General features: G+C 36.6%; 1 protein-coding gene across 1 annotated transcript in view; it reads left to right on the top strand.

Moving 5' to 3' along the window:
* The window catches only part of UBN2 (ubinuclein 2), a 57670-nt gene that overhangs the window by 20613 nt on the left and 16200 nt on the right, over nucleotides 1-20857 (top strand). Inside the window, exons 4-12 of the mRNA XM_052638881.1 lie at nucleotides 4621-4758; nucleotides 5413-5516; nucleotides 7421-7910; nucleotides 11897-11967; nucleotides 16179-16308; nucleotides 18319-18437; nucleotides 18909-19022; nucleotides 19613-19756; nucleotides 20471-20521. Of these exons, the coding sequence (XP_052494841.1) occupies nucleotides 4621-4758; nucleotides 5413-5516; nucleotides 7421-7910; nucleotides 11897-11967; nucleotides 16179-16308; nucleotides 18319-18437; nucleotides 18909-19022; nucleotides 19613-19756; nucleotides 20471-20521 (1361 nt within the window). The remainder of the gene's footprint in view (nucleotides 1-4620; nucleotides 4759-5412; nucleotides 5517-7420; nucleotides 7911-11896; nucleotides 11968-16178; nucleotides 16309-18318; nucleotides 18438-18908; nucleotides 19023-19612; nucleotides 19757-20470; nucleotides 20522-20857) is intronic.

The following is a 20857-nucleotide window of genomic DNA, read 5'->3' on the forward strand; positions in this document are numbered from 1 at the left end:
TCCTTTGGAGTTGAGAGGACTTTGTGTTACCAAAAAGATTGTCAGCCTTTTTGTAGGTTTGTGCATGGAATGGTCGCAAAGAGTTTTGGCTTTGATTTGACATTGAAGTCAAAAGTCCTGGATTCTAGACTCCACTTGTTTTCTAATTCACTGTGGACCAGGAGCAAGTCTTTTATTCTAGCATCACCCAGTTCTCGCTGTTACAACTGACTTGCCCAGCAGCATTATGTCCTCTGGGACTCAAGATAATGGCATGCTGCAAAGCCTGCGTGGGTGCTCGGTCGCTTCATTTGTGTCCAGCTTGTTGCGATCCCATGGACCGTGTAGCCCATCACGTTCCCCTGTCCATAGGATTTCATAGGCAAGAATACTGGAGGAGTTTGCCGTTTCCTTCTCCAGGGGATTTTCCCAACCCAGGGATCGAATTCATCTCTCCTAGTGCTCCTGCAGGTGGATTCTTTACCAGTGTGCCACCAGGGAGGCCCATCGAAAAGCATAAAGCAAGTATAAAGCAATGGTATTGATGTGAACACTCTATGTAAAGTAGATTTTCAATTTTAAATAACCCAAGAGGAAACTCAGCCATGGCCATATATAAATGAACATTGCATGTACTCAGGCTTACATAAATAGCATTAAAAAATTTTTTTAATTAATTTTTTTATTGAAGGATAATTGCTTTGCCAAATTTTGTTGTTTTCTGTCAAACCTCAACATGAATCAGCAATAAGAATACATATTTCCCCTCCCTTTTGAACTTCCCTCCCATCTCCCTCCCTATCTCCCCACCTAGTTGATACAGAGCCCTTGTTTGAGTTTAATTAATAAACCTAAATTTTTTAGAGCAGTTTGAGGTTCACAGAAAAATTGAATGGAAGGTGCAGAAATTGCCCACGTACTCCTTGCCCTCACAACATGCACTGCTTCCCCCATTATCAGTGTTCCCCCACCAGAGTGGTGTGCTATCACAGGTGAAAAATCGGCATCAACACGTCATAACCCAGAGCCCATAGCTGACCTTCAGATTCACTCTTGGTGTTGTACGTTCTATGGATTTTGACAAATGTATAATGACATGTATCCACTGTTATACTGTCATACAAAATAGTTTCACTGCCCTAAAAAAAATGCTCTACCTATTCATCCCTCCCTAACACCTGCAACCACTAATCTTTTTATTGTCTTCATAGTATTGCCTCTTCTCCAGCGTCATACAGTTAGAGTCATATGGTATGTAGCCTTTCATAAAGAGCATTTTTAGTATTTTCCTTTTGTAGCATTTCAAATATTTGAATAAAAGTGTTTTTCAAACTGACTTTTGCGAACTGTAATTTCTTTGTGTATTGATTTAAAGACTGGCCGGCATTTTCAAAGAGAATGAAATAGAGTAGGAGCTGTTATAGTAAGCCACTGATACATTATGCAGTTTTTATTATGTGTGTGTGTTTATATACGCATGCACTGGGTTTTGATGGGTAGTGTATTTTCCACTTGGGCTGGTGAAGAAAATTTGCAAGCCACTGCTTTAATAAATGAGGATAAATTTTGTAGGTATAAGTTGTTGTTTTATATATATATATATATTTGTTATATATATGTATATATAACTATACAGTTACTGACATTTATAGGACAATTTTGGTCCCTGTTTTATAGGAGGATATTGAACTAAAACACAGGTTGTTTATTGACTTGCAAAATAATTTTGCATCATTTTCTTTAACAGATTATTTCATTTTTACATGAAATAATTGAGTGATTCAAACAAAACACTTATGAGCCAACCAAATTATTTTCTTGTTTTTTTCCAATGGGTATATTGCCAATTGGGTTTTTGGGTTTTTTTCCTCTGCATCACCCTCATGGGATCTTAGTTCCCTGACTGGGAATTGAACCTGGGCCCTTGAAAGTAAAAGTGCAGAGTCATTACAACTGGACCGCTAGGAAATTCCCACTAGTAGGCTTTCTCTGTTTGTATATTGTTCAATAGGGATTGAAAATAATCTGGTTCTGTTTCACTTTAAGAATTGTATACTATTAATACTACTGTAATATCTGAAAATAAATGCTTTTGAAGATTATTTTTAGTCTAACATGCATGCTGCCAAATTTTAAAAAAACAAGGGAAATCTTTTTATTGTTGAAATAATAGCAGATATGATTAATGCTTTTATGTAGGTTATGTCTTTTAAATTTCACTAGAACTTAGTGAAGTAAGTAATACTGAATCTGTTTCACAGCCACAAAGTATTGACGTGAAGTGATGTATTCTGGGTCACAATAGCTAGGCATCTCTGTTGGCAAAGGATCTAATAAATCTGGTTGCAGGTTCAGTGATCCATTGTCTCTTAATACATTGTACTCAAAAGGCTAAAATTACTACAGAAGTAGAAATGTCACATATTCATGAAACTTAGGTAAGGTTATAAATGAGTGTTACCTTAACAAAAACAACCCCCGAATATATCCTGTACCTTGCAAGAAAAAAAAAAAAATTCTTGGTACATGTATAACTCACGGTGCAGTAGAAGCTGGGTATTAATCCTTGCTCTGTTACATTGGTTGTGTCACTTTAGCGTGGTTGCCAGGTTTATCAAGTACAACTGTAGTCCACCTGGTTATATTTTTTAAAAAAGGCTAAATAAAATATGCATAAAGAGTTTGTTCTCCTGAAGAGTGTTTTGATAGGGAAAGCTCAGCAGAATACTGCAGAAGAAGATAGACACTGAGCACCTCCACGTTGTCTGGTAGCCTGGTGATGCGTGTGTTTCTAAGCGAGATGCTGCTTATTATAATGGGTAGGTTGGGAAAGCAGTCAGTGACACTGCCATAAACCAATACAGGTACTGTGGCAAAGTTCTTAACCTCTCTGAATTTGGTTTTCACTTATAAAATGGGAATAATATTTGCCTTCCTTGCCTCAAAAGGGGATCGGGGAACCAAGTGAAATAATTTATATGAGGAAGCTAAAAATTGTAAAGCATTGTACAAGTTTATGTAAGCAAAAAGTGCAGGTGTATTTATCTTATCACAGTTACACATTTTCAAAATAATTACTACAGAGACTTTTCACTTTGTAAAAAAATTTATTTTTGTCTGCTCTGGGTCTTCATTGCTATGCGTGGGCTTTATCTACTTGTAGCAGGCCGGGTCACCTCTCTAGTTGCAGTGCATGGGCTTCCCATTGCAGTGCCTTCTCGTTTGTACCACATCTTCTTTATCCATTCCTCTGTTGGACATTTAGGTTGTTTCCATGCCTTGGCTATTGTAAACAGCGCTACAGTGACCATTGGGGTGCATGTATTCTTTAGGATCATGTTTTTCTCCAGATAAATGTGGAGATTCCTAAGCACTGGACCACCGTGGAAGCCCGGTCTTTTCACGTTTTATTCTTTACTCCTCACATTACTCCTTTACTTATAGATAGTACTGGGCCCTTTCTGAAGGTCTTAGCTATAGGTCTTTGTAGTAACCCCTCAAGTGGAGCAACAAGAAAGGAGTGTGTTCCTTTTTTCTTTTTCTAACATCATTCAGTTTTGGTTCAAAATCATTAAATGTACAGTCTTTCTCCATTCTCCACGTAACTTAAGAGGATACAGTTTAAAATCACAAGTTTTGTACTTAGCCTTAATATGTTTAACAAATATGTTCTGTACATTTTTTGCCCATGGCAAAAGAATTTTCCTTACAAATATGACTTTCTTAAAGACTAATTATATAATATGAAGAGTACCCTTAAGTAGAGTTCTGGGGACCCCAGGTAGCAGGTATCTTGCTTCTGTTAGATAAGTACTTCCTTTTTTTCTCTTTTGCCATGAATACCTTCATTTACTTAAGATTGACCTTCCATTTAGTGCTTGTTTTTTCTTCTTCAGGTGAGATAAGATAAACCTTAAAATCCAGACTTACACAACTAGAGAAAGCCCGTGTAGCAACGAAAGACCCAGCACAGCCATAAATACATACATACATAAAAGTTTTTAAAAATTGAAGCTTAGAGGACATCAGCTTAATGTGATATTCTAGACCAGATCTTCATACTGATTTATACAATTTAAATGTTTTTTTCAGAGCAGTACCTGGATTCTCAGTGTATGCTTACTGAACAGGGCAGTTCTTTTTCTACTTCCCTTTAAAATTTATTTTTGTTATATATATTAAAAAAAAAATTCCTTACTTAAAAGCTTAGAACTAAGGCAGAAGAAATAACCTTTAATTTTTACAATCTATATATGAATAAAATTATATAGTAATACCAATATTGGTAAGAAATGAAGTTCATTTGTCGTCTGGCCATTTAGTCTTTTTTAACTTGTTTTGATTTCTCAGCAGAATCATTTGTCATTAAGAACAACAGTGATTGTTAAGTTTTTCTCAGCAGATGATATATTTAGAATTAGCTTCAGTGTTTGAGAAGTTTCTTTTTTTAACAAATACCGAATGATCAGAGCTCATTTCTGTTCCAGATACTAACTTTTTCTAAGTTTATTCACAGACATCTTCATTGCAGTTAGTTTTGTAGTTAAGATGTAAGGAAGATGCTGACGGGATTGAATTTCTTTGACGTATTTATAGAATTAAATATAGTAAGATATATCTGAAAAATTTTTTTCAATCTAGTATGACGAATTAGTTCCTGCTTCTCTAACAACAAAATATGGAGGCTTTTATATCAATACTGGCACTCTCCAGTTTCGCCAAGCTTCAGATACTGAAGAAGACGATACCACAGACAACCAAAAGCACAAGCCACCCAAAGTGAGTTTATCCAACACTGCAACAGCAATGAGAGGATTCAATTAAAAAGATGTGGTTTTTGAATTTTACTTTTGCTTTACAGCTGTGAATATAAGGAAAAGTAAAATGCTAATCATTTTTTAATGAATTTATAGTTAATTACATGCTTTAAAGTAAAATTATATAATATGGGGAAATATATTCTTATATCATAATAAGTTATATTTTCTGTTAAAACTTCTCTCTCCATATGTAGTCTAATACCACTATTTCTGGATAAGGTTGTGGTTCTAGGATAGCTTAAGACTTAATATGGAAATGACCAGTTTCGTAGTTACTTGTTCTACGATGTAAAGCAAATTTTATAGAATATATATATTGTATTTGAGAAGTGAATAAAATGTCTTTACATGTTTCCTGAAATGTGAGCCAAAGACATATTTGTACCAGAATTATCAAAATGTTTGTTAAAAATGCAGATTAAAAGGCTCTCCCCCAGATAACCAAAACCAAGGTTTGGGGGTTCTCATGGACCCAAAGAATTTGCATTTTTAGCAAGCAGTTCTAATGCACCCTGAAATTTGAGTAAAATCATTTTCCCTGGATGCTGGATTGATATCATCAAAGAGTAAAGCAGTAATACTTAAGTAAGTGATGTACTTTATCATTTTATAGATTCCCAAAATAAAAGAAGATGATATTGAGATGAAGAAGAGGAAGCGGAAAGAGGAAGGGGAAAAGGAGAAGAAGCCAAGGAAAAAAGTACCCAAACAACTAGGGTAAGTGAAATTAGACATAATGAGGGAACTAGTATTGTAGCATAACAAGCACTCTTTTTTAGAAAGATATGTTTAACATTAATTAGTTCAACTTAGCTGGATCTAATTTAATACAGTATTTATAAATGTCAGTGACCTATTAACTTATTTTTAGTATTATTAAGTAGAAGTCATCTTAGAGACTTCAGGTGTTTTAGATCAGATTTACATATTTGTTCATGAAGTATTTTGCTCATTACAGCATTTTATCAACAAGAACCAGTTTGAAAAATGGAACACGTTTTCTTAATTTTTTGCACTAAAACAAAACTTAGATACCCGGGGTCTGAGAATTGGCAGTAGTCTTTGTGTTAATGATTGATGGTCGTTTTAATATTTTTTAAAAGTCATTGATTTTATTTAGCTATTCTTAATGCTTGTCACAAGTCATAAGAGGGAATTCCTTGGCAGTCCAGTGGTTAGGACTTGGTGCTTTCACTGCCAGGGCCCGGGTGCAATTCCTGGTTAGAAACTAAGATCCTGTACATTGAGAGGCATAGCCACAAAAAACAAAAAAAGAGCAAGAGAGAAATGAAATAAAAAGTCATAAAAATAAAATGTACCTTGCAATTACGAAACTACCAGTCTCCCTACTTCTCTCGGCTTTTTTAAATAGAGCTTAGGGACAAAAACTTGGGAGAGGCTGGATTTTTCTCCCCTCCTTAGCAGAGGAAGAGGTACATCTGAATTTGGGACTCTCAAAATCTCAAGAGTTAATGTAAGGACGTATTTAGCCCCTCCTATACGTGAGATTGAGCTTCCCAGGTGGCTCAGTGGTAAAGAATCCACCTGCCAACACAGGAGACGCAGGTTCAGTCCCTGGGTCGGGAAGATCTCCTACAGAAGGAAGTGGCAGCCCACTCCAGTATTCTTGCCTGGGAAATCCCATGGTCACAGGAGCTTGGCAGGCTACAGTCAATGGGGTCACAAAAGAGTTGGACACGACTGAGCGACAAACACACTTCCTGCATACCAGACACTGTCTGGGTTTTGGATATATAATAGTATGAAATGAAACACTGGCCTACCTTCAAAGCACTAATCATCATTTTTAGTTTCTATAGTGCACATAGAAGCATATAAGCCAATGAAATTAGAAAAGATTTTTTAGAGAAACTGATGGCTAAACCAAGACCACCCTTTCCTTATAATCCCCACAGGGAGAAAGTTGTCACTGAAAATTACATGTATCTATATGACACCCTCAGAAATGGAAAGTGAAAAAGGATCAGAAGGTAGTAGCAGACAGAATGAGTTCTGAATAGATGACATGGTGATGAATGGAGGCTCACAGCCTGACACAGAGGACTTTGCATTCCTTGGGGAGTTGGTAACACGAACCGCCTGGGGCGCCAGTTTGAAGGTGTACTGTGTAGGCTTCTCTGGTTGTTATTAAAGTCAGCTCTGTTTTCAGAAAAAGTGCAGTTCTTTACTTCATTAATTCTTTACGTGACTACTTTATAGATGTGGCAAAGAAAGAATATTCCAAAAGGTGTAGAAGTTTAAGTTCATATACTTTCCTTTTTTCTTTTTTTTTTTTTTGACTTGCGGGATCTCAATTCCCTGACCAGGGATCAAACCTGCACCCTTGGCAGTGAAAGCTCAGAGTCCTAAACCACTAGACCAGAGGGAATTCCTTAACTTTGTATACTTAATAAATCAGAGCTCTATTCAGTGTTGTTTATTTCTGTTGACTTTATCCCTTTCATTTTATTCACTCTAATGGCCATTTACCCATCTGCCTTTCATAAATGACAGTCCAGATGATGAAGATGATGTTACTTTAACTCTATGCCTCCTTATTTCCATGGGGTTTTAACCTTTAAAATCATACATAGCCTAACTGATCACTATTTTCTTCACAGAGTTATGGCTCTAAATTCACACAAATCTGAAAAAAAGAAGAAACGTTATAAAGATTCTCTTTCTCTAGCTGCCATGATAAGAAAATTTCAGAAAGAGAAGGATGCATTAAAGAAGGAATCTAACCCTAAAACCCCAGTGAACTTCTCAACCTCCTCTCTGAATAAACCCCCCTCTGCTGCTGTAGCGTTGGGAAATGATGTCTCGGACCTGAATCTGAATAGTGCTGATCCGGACCTCCCCATCTTTGTTAGCACAAACGAACATGAACTATTTCAGGAAGCTGAAAATGCCCTAGAAATGCTAGATGATTTCGACTTTGACAGATTACTGGATGCTGCTTCTAATGGTAGCCCCCTCTCGGAGTCAGGGGGAGAGAATGGACACACCACCCAGCCAACCTATGCCTCTCAAGTTATGCCCAAGGTGGTACCTACACTCCCAGAGGGTCTGCCTGTCCTCCTTGAAAAACGTATTGAAGACCTCCGTGTAGTAAGTGTGATAATTCTCTGGTTTTTTGTTTACTGTATAAACATAGCAATAAATACTTATTTTCAAGCAAAAATAATAACCTGTAACCCTAACATACTTTTAAGTAACTTTATTTTCTATATTTCCTTTTAAGCATTGGATCTGTGCATAGCCTTTTTAGGTATAGTTATAACATGGGAATGGCAACCCACTCCAGTATTCTTGCCTGGAAAATTCCATAGACAGAGGGACCTGGTGGGCTACAGTCCAGGGCATTGCAAAGAGTCGGAAGTGATTGAGTGATTGAACACAAATGCACACATGACATGGATACAGTTCATTGTTTTATTACCTCACTTAATCATATTTTTCTGTATAATTTTCATAAATATAATTTTTATTGGCTTACATAGCCTGGCAAAGAAAATACAGGGAAGGTAGGAGCAAATAAGTGTACCTGAACTTGGTCCAACTATGTTGACTACTAGTTATTCTACAGTTGATTTTACCAGCTAGTCCTGACCCACTCATCAGCTTTCATAAGTGCACATTGTGTTCTCACTAGACAGATAAGAGTTGAGCTTTTAGCATTTCACAGTGGATTCCTCTGCCGATTGACTTGGATACATAATCTCTGTTCAGTTGCAGATTCAGGTATGTGAGTACACTTTTTTCTTTAATCTCAGGGAGATATTATTTTGACTTAAAATGTTCCAAACATAGCTTAAAATGCCCCCTCCCTTTTTTGTTACTACTTTGGCATGTTTGTCTAAACCCATGCCATGTTTTTAGTCCTCTTTTTTATTTTTTTTTCCCTGATTACAGAAGTTATATATTCAATATAAGTTGTATTTTTCACTTACGGAGGGAAACATACCCAATAATCAGACATTTTCCACCCCCAGTATGGGACAACCACTATTAAACTACTTATTTTTCTGGATTTTATTTCATTCATTTGCAAATATGTTGTTATTAAAAATAATTATTGTGATTATTAAACATATTAAGTAATAAAAATAATTATTAAATAAAATAATCCTGTCCATGGGATTCTCCAGGCAAGAATACTGGAGTGGGTTGCCATTTCCTTCTCCAGGGGATCTTCCCGACCCAGGGATCAAACCCAGGTCTCCCACGTTGCAGGCAGACGCTTTAATCTCTGAGCCACCAGGGAAGCAAATCATTGTTAACAGAAGTGTATTCTATAACTTGTCTCTTCTAGGGTTATAGTAGCCATTTAAATCACATTGTAAATTTATTAATCATCTCCATGTTGTATTTATTTCTCTTAACTCTTTCTAAATTTTAAGTATCTGATTAGGGGAGCAAGAGATCTATCTAATTTTTCCAACAGGTGACTCATGGATTCTAATTATCAATTTTATTCTTTTTCTATTTTTCGTTCTTTAGCATTTCTTCTGAGCTCATCGCTTATTAAATTCTCTAAAATTTTTACTTATTTTAAGGTAATTTGTTAGTTCAGGACTTACAGAAGTGTGTTCAAGTATCTCATTGCCAGTGTTTCTTAGGTTATGACTTGCATTACCATAATTTTTGCTTTATGTCTATGCTGTGTTGTTTGTTGGCCCATACAGTTCTTGCTGGCTAGATCTCTGTTGGATGTGTATCATTTGAAGATGGCCCTGTCTGTGCTGTTAATGTTTCTTACTGCAAATTCAGTATTGTCCAATTTTACTGTGGATTCCTTTCTCTTTATTTTTGCATGGAATAGCTTTTCCCATCATTTCCCTTCATTTTAGCTCTTTTTTGAGTTCGTTTGTTTAAGATTCTCTTTAGGATTTTATCTTAACCTACAGCTGTTATAATGATAATGACATAATCTTTATTCTGTCATTTTCTTTTATATTCTGTTTTATTCCCTCCCCCTCCTTTGTTTTTTCACTCTTGCTATTTTCTATGCTTATCATCATATAGTTTTTTTATTTAATCTTCTTAACCACTGTATGAAGTATAGGTATTGTTTCCTTTTTATGGTTAACAAACTTAAGTGGAGATAGATTAAGTAGCTTGGTCAGGCCCCACAACTAGTAAGTGGTGGACCCCTAATTTAAACACAAGGGTTCACCTGACTCCAAGGTACGTGCTTTTTGCCGTTGCGTATTGCCCCTAAAATCTTTAGTTTCTTTGATGGTTTAAATATAAAAGTGCTAGGGATGTAAGCCAGGTTTTTCAACATGTAATTAATAATAACAGCTATTATTATTAAGAAATAGCAAATAGTTATTAGCAAATACCTATACCCTGCACTGAGTGTAGTGCTCCTGGGACCCACAACTTCACAGGACCCCAGTTACTGTTGAGGAGACAGTGCCCTGAGTGGAAGTGGCTAAGCCGTGATGCAAAGTCAGAATTGAAAGGGAGGACCGTCAAGCTTTATATAACTTGCACTCTGTCCACTGTGTTGTGTACCGTTCTTTCCCACTTAGTAAACAAAACTGGTTGGCAGTGAGTGTGTTTCAGCTTTGTCGGGTGCTGGCATATCTCATATACTACAACCCTTTCTGTAGTAGCCATGGCAGCACTGAAACAGCTACTTCCTAACCTCTTAGGAAATGATCAGTAAGAAGATTCATTTCATTTGCTAGTATCTGTAAATTCTCCATATTTTGTCTTTCAAATAGGACTTGGTATTTTTTCCTCAGGAAGTAAGGATTCATCATTGCCTTCAGTGCTCACCTCTGTCTGATAAGGACTTTCTTCTTGTAGTTCTTTTCTCACTTTGTAGCATTCTTCCACTATTCAGCCTCTTGAAAGTTTAGTTTTCATTCTGGCTTTCTTCCTATATTGCTTCTCCCTACACATACCCAGTCTTCCTCCTTTCTAAGAAATGCTGAGGCACATCCCCAAAATTGTCTTTGCATGTGAGGTTGTCAAACAGTGTAAAATTATCAACAAAGTTGACAGAGTCAGCATGTTTCTTGCTCGGATTATTGGATCAGGATGTTTTACAACTCGAGTGTCTTAAGATAAGCTGTCTTTTGTGATTTCCCTGGAAAGTTTCACTTATGGTAGTGTACTGGTTGCGTACTTTTTGTTTCTGGTAAACTGGTTAAGAGACACAGTGATGAAAATATCATTCTTATCTTCGTTGAATTGATTTTTGCTTATCCCTTGGTAATGATCATGGCCAGTTTTTTCATTGTTAGTAATTAAGTGGAACCCAGACTGGCTGCGGGGCTTCCCTTGTGGCTCAGATGGTAAAGAATCTGCCTGCAATAGGGGAGATCTTGGTTCGATCCCTGGGTCGGGAAGATGCCCTGGAGAAGAGAAAGGTTACCCACTCTAGTATTCTAGCCTGGAGAATTCTATGGACTGTATAGTCCATGGGGTCCCAAAGAGTTGGACATGACTGAGTGACTTTCACTTCACAGACTGGCTGCAGAGGCTGAGTGTCTTTGTACAGAGTCACAGTATTATACAGTTGAAGTCAGAAAGCTTCTGGTCTGAGTTCTGGATCCACCACTTACTAGCAGTGTGATTTGGGGGCATATCATGTAACTTCTGTAAGATTTAGATTCCTTGTTTGTAAAATGGGAGCTATAATACCAGTGTCACTGGCTGTTACGAAGATTAAACATGGTAATGTGTACAGTATATAGAATATCAGACATATTGTTAGACAATATTGTCTAGTAAAAAGTGAGACAGCTGCTTTCCGTTATCTTGGATAACAGAAAGAATAAATAAAACTAACATATTCAAAATACGCAAGACACCCATAGCACTAAAAAATCTTACATGTATAACGTATTGAATTTGGAAAAATTCAGAAAAATGAAATACAGACGTAAAATTAGGAAAGAATGTTACGTATGCCAAATTTTGTTTCAGCACCCTTTAATTGCCTGTCACACCAGGTAATAGCTGGGATGTGAAGTGAAACTAATCCTAGCCCTGCCCTCAAGGAGCTTATTCTAAAGTAAATAGATATGGAAACAAATGTGTTTATTGAGAGTTATATTGACAATCTTGTGTTTCTGTAGGCTGCCAAACTTTTTGATGAAGAAGGAAGGAAAAAATTCTTTACACAGGATATGAATAATATTCTTCTGGAGTAAGTAATTTTCTTCTTTGATTAAAAAACCGTAAGAATTCTTTGAGAAATATTGTAGACCTTTGAGGTGCAGATGCTGCTTGTTTGGTTAGTCTCAGGCCTTAGCTCTTTCCTTTTGGCCTCACAACATGTGTGATTAAGTTTCTTAGCAAAACTATGTGTCTGTGTACAGTGACCCCTTATGATAATCAAAGCTTCCAATGTGAAAACCGCCAGAGCAAGTGACTACTGTATGGGTTGAATGTTATCCTACGTTTAAATGCAGTCTTTGTCATGTTATGTGAAGATATCTTTTTGAGACATCTCTGATTGTTTACATTAAAATTCACACAAACATTTTATATCCAAATGGAAAGTAGATGTTTTAACGAAGAATCATTGTTATGGGATAGGATGGAGGCAGTGTAGAGAAGACAGATGGAAAGGAAAGGGTAAAAGCTGGTGTGTGATACAAACAGTATTTAAATTAGTGATGCTCTTCACCCTTAGGTAGAATTTGATGTTAATGAAATTACAGGTTCTAAGATTGTTGTCACTTAAGCTGTATTTGTAAACCTATTGCCTTATAAATTTTGACCATGGTTCCAGAAATTGAGTATATAATTGGCTATAGACAGGAATGGGCAAAAGAGAAGTGGTCCTGGGGAAAGCAGTAAATTCCTTTCTGATGAAAATGATTATGCCTACTTTTGGTGGTTTAGTAGCATCATATATACAGAAACGAGGCAATGTTTCCAATACTGTGATTCCTGTCTTTTAAATGTATGATGAAGATAGTTTCTCATGAGATATAAAAGATGAATTGGTTTACTGGTTTTGATAACTATTTTAATTAATGCATTCTCTTTTTTACCTGAAGTACTTAAAAAATCTTTTTGGTCCCATGGACCCATAAAACACATAACCTAGTATGCTGCTAGCATGGAGACCGAGGAATTTCTTGTTCCTATTATTTATTTTAGCCAGGGGTTTTCAGATTTACTCAGTTTGCTTGCAAATGCTTCCTGTCAGTGCCACCTCCTTTTACTTAGCTCTCCTCTAAACCTTAAATTCAGTAACCAGTGTAACCATTACTCATCACAGCTGCCCCAGATTCCAGGATCAGGGATCTGACTAGCTCTTTTTCTTTTTACCTAATAGCCCAAGTTTACTAGATTAGGTCTTTTTCCTGTGACTGAGACAGTCTTTTTTTTATTTTACTCTTCTATTAAGGGGACAACTCTTTTTCTCTCTTTGAGAATCAAAAGGTCATACTTGGGACATAACATCTCAAGTAAGCAGAATACCAGTTACCAGTATTCTGTTAACAGGCTTCCCTGTTGATTCCTGCCATGTCTGTCTTAAAACAAATCCTGTAGTCTTTTTTTGAGCCTATTTATTTTTTTATTTCACAGAGAGTGTGCCTGTAATTCTACAAGCCTTAGTGTTCAGGCTTTGAATTTTTTTCCCTTTTAGTAACTTTCTTATGCTCTCTTGTCTTCTTACACTTTCCTGAACAAACATCCCTTATTTCTCTGTACTGAGTTGATTGTCTAAGGGCATATGATACATGATTATTTGGGAGTAGTAATTGCATGAATTTTTTCAGATAAATTTTAGTCATCCCCATATACTAAAAGTGGAGAAGGCAATGGCACCCCACTCCAGTACTCTTGCCTGGAAAATCCCATGGACGGAGGAGCCTGGTGGGCTGCAGCCGATGGGGTTGCTAAGAGTCAGACACGACTGAGCGACTTCACTTTCATTTTTCACTTTCATGCATTGGAGAAGGAAATGACAACCCACTCCAGTGTTCTTGCCTGGAGAATCGCAGGGACGGGGGAGCCTGGTGGGCTGCTGTCTATGGGGTTGCACAGAATTGGACACAACTGAAGTGACTTAGCAGCAGCATATACTAAAAGATTGGAATTCTTAGAAAAAAATATTAAAGTATATATGTGAGGGATGTGTACTTAAACTGCTCTCGGATACGAATTTGTATCTGTTTGGGATAGACCAGTATAGTCAGTAACCTCTAGGGTTAATCCTTTTCTCTAATTTTTCCCTACTTTCACTTTTTACTTCCATGCATTGGAGAAGGAAATGGCAAGCTACTCCAGTGTTCTTGCCTGGAGAATCCCAGGGACGGGGGTAACCCTAGTGGGCTGCCATCTATGGGGTCACACAGAGTCGGACACGACTGAAGCGACTTAGTGGGGGCTTGGGAGCAGAGTCAGTGCTTCCAGTTTCTGAGTTGCCCCCTCTTTGGAAACCACTAATTTTTATAAGTAAGTCATTGATTTAATGTGTTCTTACTTGGAATCTCTTTCTATTTGGAGTTTGTTTTATTTTAAGCTTTAACTAACTTTTTATAATGGGACAAGCCTAAAATGCCTCCTACTCAGAGTCTAGACTTTTAATAAGTTCTAACCACATTATTTAGCCAAATGTTTACACACAGAACTTATGACCATAGTGGTTATCTTCCATATGTACCTCTGCGTTTGACCCTCTGGCTCTAGTAGGTCTTAAACTTCTGCTCATTTATTTCTTTATTGGGTTGGCTTCTCTAATACTGAAAATTTTACACCGTCCATTCTAAGGCGTATAGTTAGTTTTCCACGTTTCATTGTTTCTGAAATTGCAGTGTATATTGTAAGTGTTAGGTACATTTGATCTGGCAGGCTTTCTGGTTTCTTTTTTTCTCCAAAAGCTGTTAATTGAATCTTTGGATGCACCTACATTTATGAAAGTATTTAAGTCTGTCAGCACCTTCTCCTATAGAAGAACATGATGATTTGGACATAATTTGCTACCAAGGGCCCCAGTTTGGTCTTGGCCTTCAAATTAACATCTGTTCTCACCTTTCTACAGTAGCAGCTGCCAGATATAATGTCTTCCATCTTAAAGAAATCTCAACTGTTTATTATAGACCTGTCCTGCTAAGAATATGGTGGCTGTTACAAAATCTTTTTTTTTTAAGCAACTATTTGGCTAAATACTCTTTAGGAACTGGAGAATTAGAATATATTGAGTAGACTAATAAATACCTAGCTTGTTCAGTGGAGGCACAATAAGGCCAATAAAAGATGGATAAAACAATCTGTGTATGTAGCCTCTTCTGAATCTGTAATTTTTTCAAACACCTTTAAGGAAAATTTACTCAGAACTTATGGAAATTGTAACTCTAGTATAGCGGCTGCAGGGTGGTGAGGAGAATTATGAAATCTCTTTGATGAAATGAGTTTTTGGTTAATAGTGGAGTTCCTATGCTTTATGCAAAGATGGAGACTGTATCCCTATCATTAGGAAGTTATTTGGTTATAGCTGATTCACGTGGTGTGTTGTACAGCAGAAACCAACATAACGTTGTAAAGCAGTTATCCTCCAATTAAAAGTAAAAGATCCCCCCCAAAAATTATTTGCACGGAAGGGGAGTAAATTAGGAGTTAAGGACTTTTTTCTGGCCATGTTGTGTGGCTTGCGGGATGTTAGGGCCCCGATCAGGGGTCAGACTTTTGCCCCCTGCAGTGGAAGCATGGAGTTCTAACCAGTGGACTGCCAGAGAAAGTTTCCAGGAATTTAGGGATTAACAGATACACACTGCTGTATGGTAAAGAATATGCTTGCAATGCAGGAGACCTGGGTTCAGTCACTGGGTTGGGATTATCTCCTGGAGAAAGGAATGGCTACCTACTCCGGTATTCTTGCCTGGAGAATTCCATGCCTTGCTGGCTACAGTCCCAAGGAGAATTCTTTGCCTGGCAGGTTACAGTCTGTGGAGTTGCAAAGAGTCGGACACAACTGAGTGACTAACATGATGGTGATATATAAAATAGATAAAGATACTGTATAGCACAGGGGACTATATTAAATATCTCATAATAACCTATAGTGGAAAAGAATCTGAAAAAAGTATATATATAAAACTAAATCACTTTCCTGTATAACTGAAACTAACACAATGTTGTAAATGGCTATACTTAAAAAAAGAAAGCTAATTATTTGCCATCTTGTTTAGGGTTATAAATTCTACTCTTAAACTAGATTCATTGAAATTTTTTTATAGCATAGTTATTTATGTTGGTTTTTTAAATTTTTTTACTTGAACAATGCTGTCCAGAAAATCAGGGAAGTATAAAATGAGAAAAGAATCTGCCTCTGTCTCCTTGCCTGTTTGTTACTACCTGAAAGAAATTCTCTACTACATATTTGTTATTGTTTTTGGTCAGCATTGAGTTACAGCTGCAGGAACTAGGCCCTGTCATTCGTAGTGGTGTCTACTCCCACCTTGAAGCTTTTGTGCCATGCAATAAAGAAACACTGGTAAAACGTCTGAAGAAGTTACATCTCAATGTCCAGGTAAGAAGAGGAACGATAATAACTGCATCTGGGGTTTTAGAACCTGTAAAGAGACTGGTTTCTGTTTGCTGCTTTTGCATATTAATTGCTGTATAGTCATAGTATATATATTTAATAACCATAGAATGTTCTTTTTAAGGCCTGGGATACAATTGCTTTTCAACAATTGATAAGTTTCAATGAGAAAAAATGTTTTCTAATGCTTCCTGGATGAGGTAAATAACTTCCTTCCACAGCTGACACAACTTTATCTTCAACAAATAATCTGACATGTGTCACTCAATTTTCTTATTCCCGAAATAGACCTATATAGATATACTTACTCACATAGGCATGAAGACCAATGGAAAAAATCACAGGGTTGCATGTAAACTCAAAGATTATTCATTGTAATCATCCGTGTTTTGCTAGGTTCTTTTCCACTACAACCCTTCTAAGTGTTTCATTACAATATCAGGAAGTTCTTCCATACATTGGGCCAGATCCAAGTCCTTTCCATCCTTTCGACCCTAATTCTGCTTTTGGCATGGAATTCTGTTACAGGTTGTATACTTCCATTAATAAAATGGTTCTTTTGAATTGAGAAACTATAGTTCTTTCTCAGTTCAAGCAGGTTAATGAATAAATGAAATTTATTCTAGGTCTCAGATTTCCTAGACGGTGGAATGTTAGCTATGGAAGAAGACATTTATCTAACCCTTGCTTTTCTTCATGTGGTATAATTATGTACCTTTGTATCCCTAAGCATATTGTGTGGTTTGCATGTTTTTGAGCTTCATATAAATGGAGAAAGAGTGTTTTCTTCTTTAGCTTGCTTATTTACACTCAGGATTATGCATTTCAGGTTTATCTGTCTTTACGTGTAGTGGGACTCCATTTTTACTGCTGTGCGTACAGTGTTCCATTCTATGAATATATTTCAGTTAATTTATTCATTTAACCGTTGATGGGTACTTGATGTTTTCCCAGGCAGATAGTCTCAACTATGTAATTCTTAAGATCATCAAGAAACCATGATACTGGATTTGCATTTTTAAGAATGATATTTTATAGCAAACACTGTCATGTGTGCTGCAATATTAATTGGTCTGCATGAAATAAGTAAAATGCTTGTTAGTAATATTTGTGTTTTATTTTTATTAGATTTTGGTCACTATTTAATCATTTTATTACATTTAAAGTGTCCATATAATTTACTGCCCAAACATGGAGTACTTTTAAGAATGTAATTGAACACTATTAATTATGCTGAGGCAACAGGCAAATGGAAGGAAAGTTATGACCAACCTAGACAGCATATTAAAAAGCAGAGACATTACTTTGCCAACAAAGGTCCATCTAGTCAAGGCTATGGTTTTTCCAGTGGTCAGGTATGGACGTGAGAGTTGTACTGTGAGGAAAGCTGAGCACCGAAGAATTGATGCTTTTGAACTGTGGTGTTGGAGAAGACTCTTGAGAGTCCCTTGGACTGCAAGGGGATCCAACCAGTCCATCCTAAGGGAGATCAGTTCACTGGAAAGATTGATGTTGAAGCCGAAACACCAGTACTTTGGCCACCTGATGTGAGGAGCTGACTCATCTGAAAAGACCCTGATGCTGGGAAAGATTGAGGGCAGAAGGAGAAGGGGATGACAGAGGATGAGATGGTTGAATGGCATCATCAACTCGGTGGACATGGGTTTGGGTGGACTCCGGGAGTAAGTGATGGACAGGGAGGCTTGGCGTGCTGCGATTCATGGGGTTGTAAAGAGTCGGACATGACTGAGCGACTGAACTGAACTGAACAGGCAAAAACTGGGACTCTATTTGGCTGTCTGAGAAGTATGGTTATCCTAATTTTATATCTAGTGTACATTATGAGAAGTCAGTGTTGTAGAAGAAATGTCTGTATTTGAGTATGCTATTGTGTGATCAATATCTAAAACCCAGATTTCATCTTTTGAGGATCTGCTTACAAAATAGGCTATGTAAATATGCTTGAAAAAACTTTTAGTTTTTTTTTCCCTTCAGGATGATCGTTTAAGAGAACCTCTGCAAAAGCTGAAACTGGCTGTCAGCAATGTCATGCCTGAACAGCTATTTAAATACCAGGAGGACTGCCAGGCTCGTAATCAGGCTAAGTGTGCCAAGTATGTACCTCTTTTAATTGGACTGGCTTTTGCACTTGAGAAATAGTTGTTGCTGTTAGGGATTGGTCTTAAGTAGAAATCCACCTAAACCACTAGAGTGGTATAATTGAATATTTTCTAAATGGTCAATCACTTCCCACTCAGCTGCTTTGGGGTAAAAGGCAAAAGATCTTTTGATGTTGTGTATGAGTATGATCAAAGCTAGAGCTGACACTGATAAGACATTTTACAGGTTGACCTACTTGACTGGTTGCAGTTAGATACAAAAGATAAGTGTTCATGCCTTTATATTAGAATTTGAAGACCTTATATACCAGAGTGCTATATAATGCACTTCAAATTCAAAGTACTATGTGGAAAGTTAAATTCCTTATTTACCCTGTCTTTGAAGCAATTCAACAAGTATCCAAGGAGCATATTATAGCAATGTTGGGTTACCACTTTGCTGCATAAAGTGTTTTCCATTTTTAGGTTTCATACAGATGAAGAACGAGAAAAAAATGGGTCCGAGGAAGATGATGAGGAGAAACCAGGGAAACGTGTGATAGGACCAAGGAAGAAATTCCACTGGGATGACACCATTAGGTAAGGTTTAACGAAAACCTTCACTTTCAACCAAATAGATAATGCAGAAGTACAGTGTTTATGGTTTCTCATTAAAAAAGACTCTATAGTAAATGGAAAACTCGATTAGAAGCAACCAAAAGTTAGTGTGTAGGAAAATTTTATTCAAGAGGAATTAATTTAGTTCTAATATCCATAGAGTTCTGTCACTTTTATTTTCATATAGTGGTTTTCATAAACTAACCTTACTGAGTAAGTCATACTGGTTTCAGAGGTGAAGTACTCAGTGTGTTTGTGTAACGCGTCATCTTTCTTACCAGTATTTCTGTACTCTGAGTAGAGGGTTTAGTTGTAGGACTACCCCTTTTAAACTTTGGTGCCTGGATTAAAGGTACCAAAGGGAATTATCTCATACTGGGGATTTGGCTATAGTGCACTGAATGATGTATGTTAGAAATTATTTATCTTCATGTCATCTTCTGAATTCTTCAGATAATATTCTTTATTATTGCTGTCAGATTTGTGTGCTTTTTAAAACATCTGTTTCAAGCTTAATTTTCTACAGTTTGCAGTCAGATTTATATATAAATATATATTTTTAATCTGTTTAGAACTTTGTTATGTAACCTTGTTGAGATCAAATTGGGATGCTATGAGTTAGAGCCAAATAAAAGCCAGTCTGCTGAGGATTATCTTAAATCCTTTATGGAGACAGAGGTGAAACCATTGTGGCCTAAGGGCTGGATGCAGGCAAGGTAAGAAATGTGACATCCTAGATTTTATTTTACTCTCTTATTGCTGTTGTTAAAGACACATATAAACACACATTACATTCATTTCCCTAAGAACCTAGTGTGTTTAACATTCTGTAAGTCATCTCAGATGATGCCTACTCTGAAAGCTTCATTCACTTAAAAGAAAAAAGTCATATGGACATAGAGATAAACATAGAAGTGATTCTCTTTAACTGACCACTTTCTTCTTTACACCTAAATCTTCCTAATAGAGAAAAAGGGAGGGGGGAAGAAGGTTATGAACTTTGGGAAGGGGGACTTTATATGGGTATCTTTAAGATAAGTAACTGAATACAAGATTTAGACTGCAGAAAAAGAGGCACAGCCTTACTTCTATTGAAAATATAGTCAGTGTAGAGTGGTATCTCAAAAACTCAGGGTAGCTCAGTTTAACGAGTTAAATGTAGAATGTTAAAATCAATAGGCCTGGTTGTCTCAACCTGTCATCCTAAAGTGTTCATCTTAAATCAACAGAAATCTGTTAAAAGATTTAAATAAAGAGGTAATACAAAATTTTGCATAATATAGGTTATTGAATTTACCGTACCATTGTAAGTCTTTATTTGGTAAATAGCAAGTAGTAGCCTATTGAGTATCAAATGATTAAAATGACAAAATGATTATCCTGTTATTGTCTGCTATGGAAAAATAACTGTGTTTTTTTAATTTTTCCAGAATGCTTTTTAAGGAAAGTCGGAGCGTACATAATCATCTTACTTCTGCTCCGTGAGTAAATGCAGACCCCAGATTTCTTCATTTATTTTTATTCACATTATATTTAGAAAACAAAATATTCATTAAATGCTAGGTAAAATAGGACTTAAACATACAATCTGTCTTAACACAGCTTTAAAAAAAAATCATTTTAACTGTTGACTCTCTAGACCTAAGGACACATTTCTCTATTTAAAAACTTCTCAGGCTGGTCTCTCAAAATTTGAATCCGTAATGTAATATATTGGCTTGAAATCTGGTGGTGAGAAGCCATTTAAATAGGAAGGCTTCAGTGGTTTCCTTTGTTCCTAAACAGTCTGCCCTCCAGTTCTTCTGTATCCTTTTTCT

This window comes from Budorcas taxicolor, chromosome 4 (assembly GCF_023091745.1).
Source record: "Budorcas taxicolor isolate Tak-1 chromosome 4, Takin1.1, whole genome shotgun sequence".
Classification (NCBI taxonomy): domain Eukaryota; kingdom Metazoa; phylum Chordata; class Mammalia; order Artiodactyla; family Bovidae; genus Budorcas; species Budorcas taxicolor.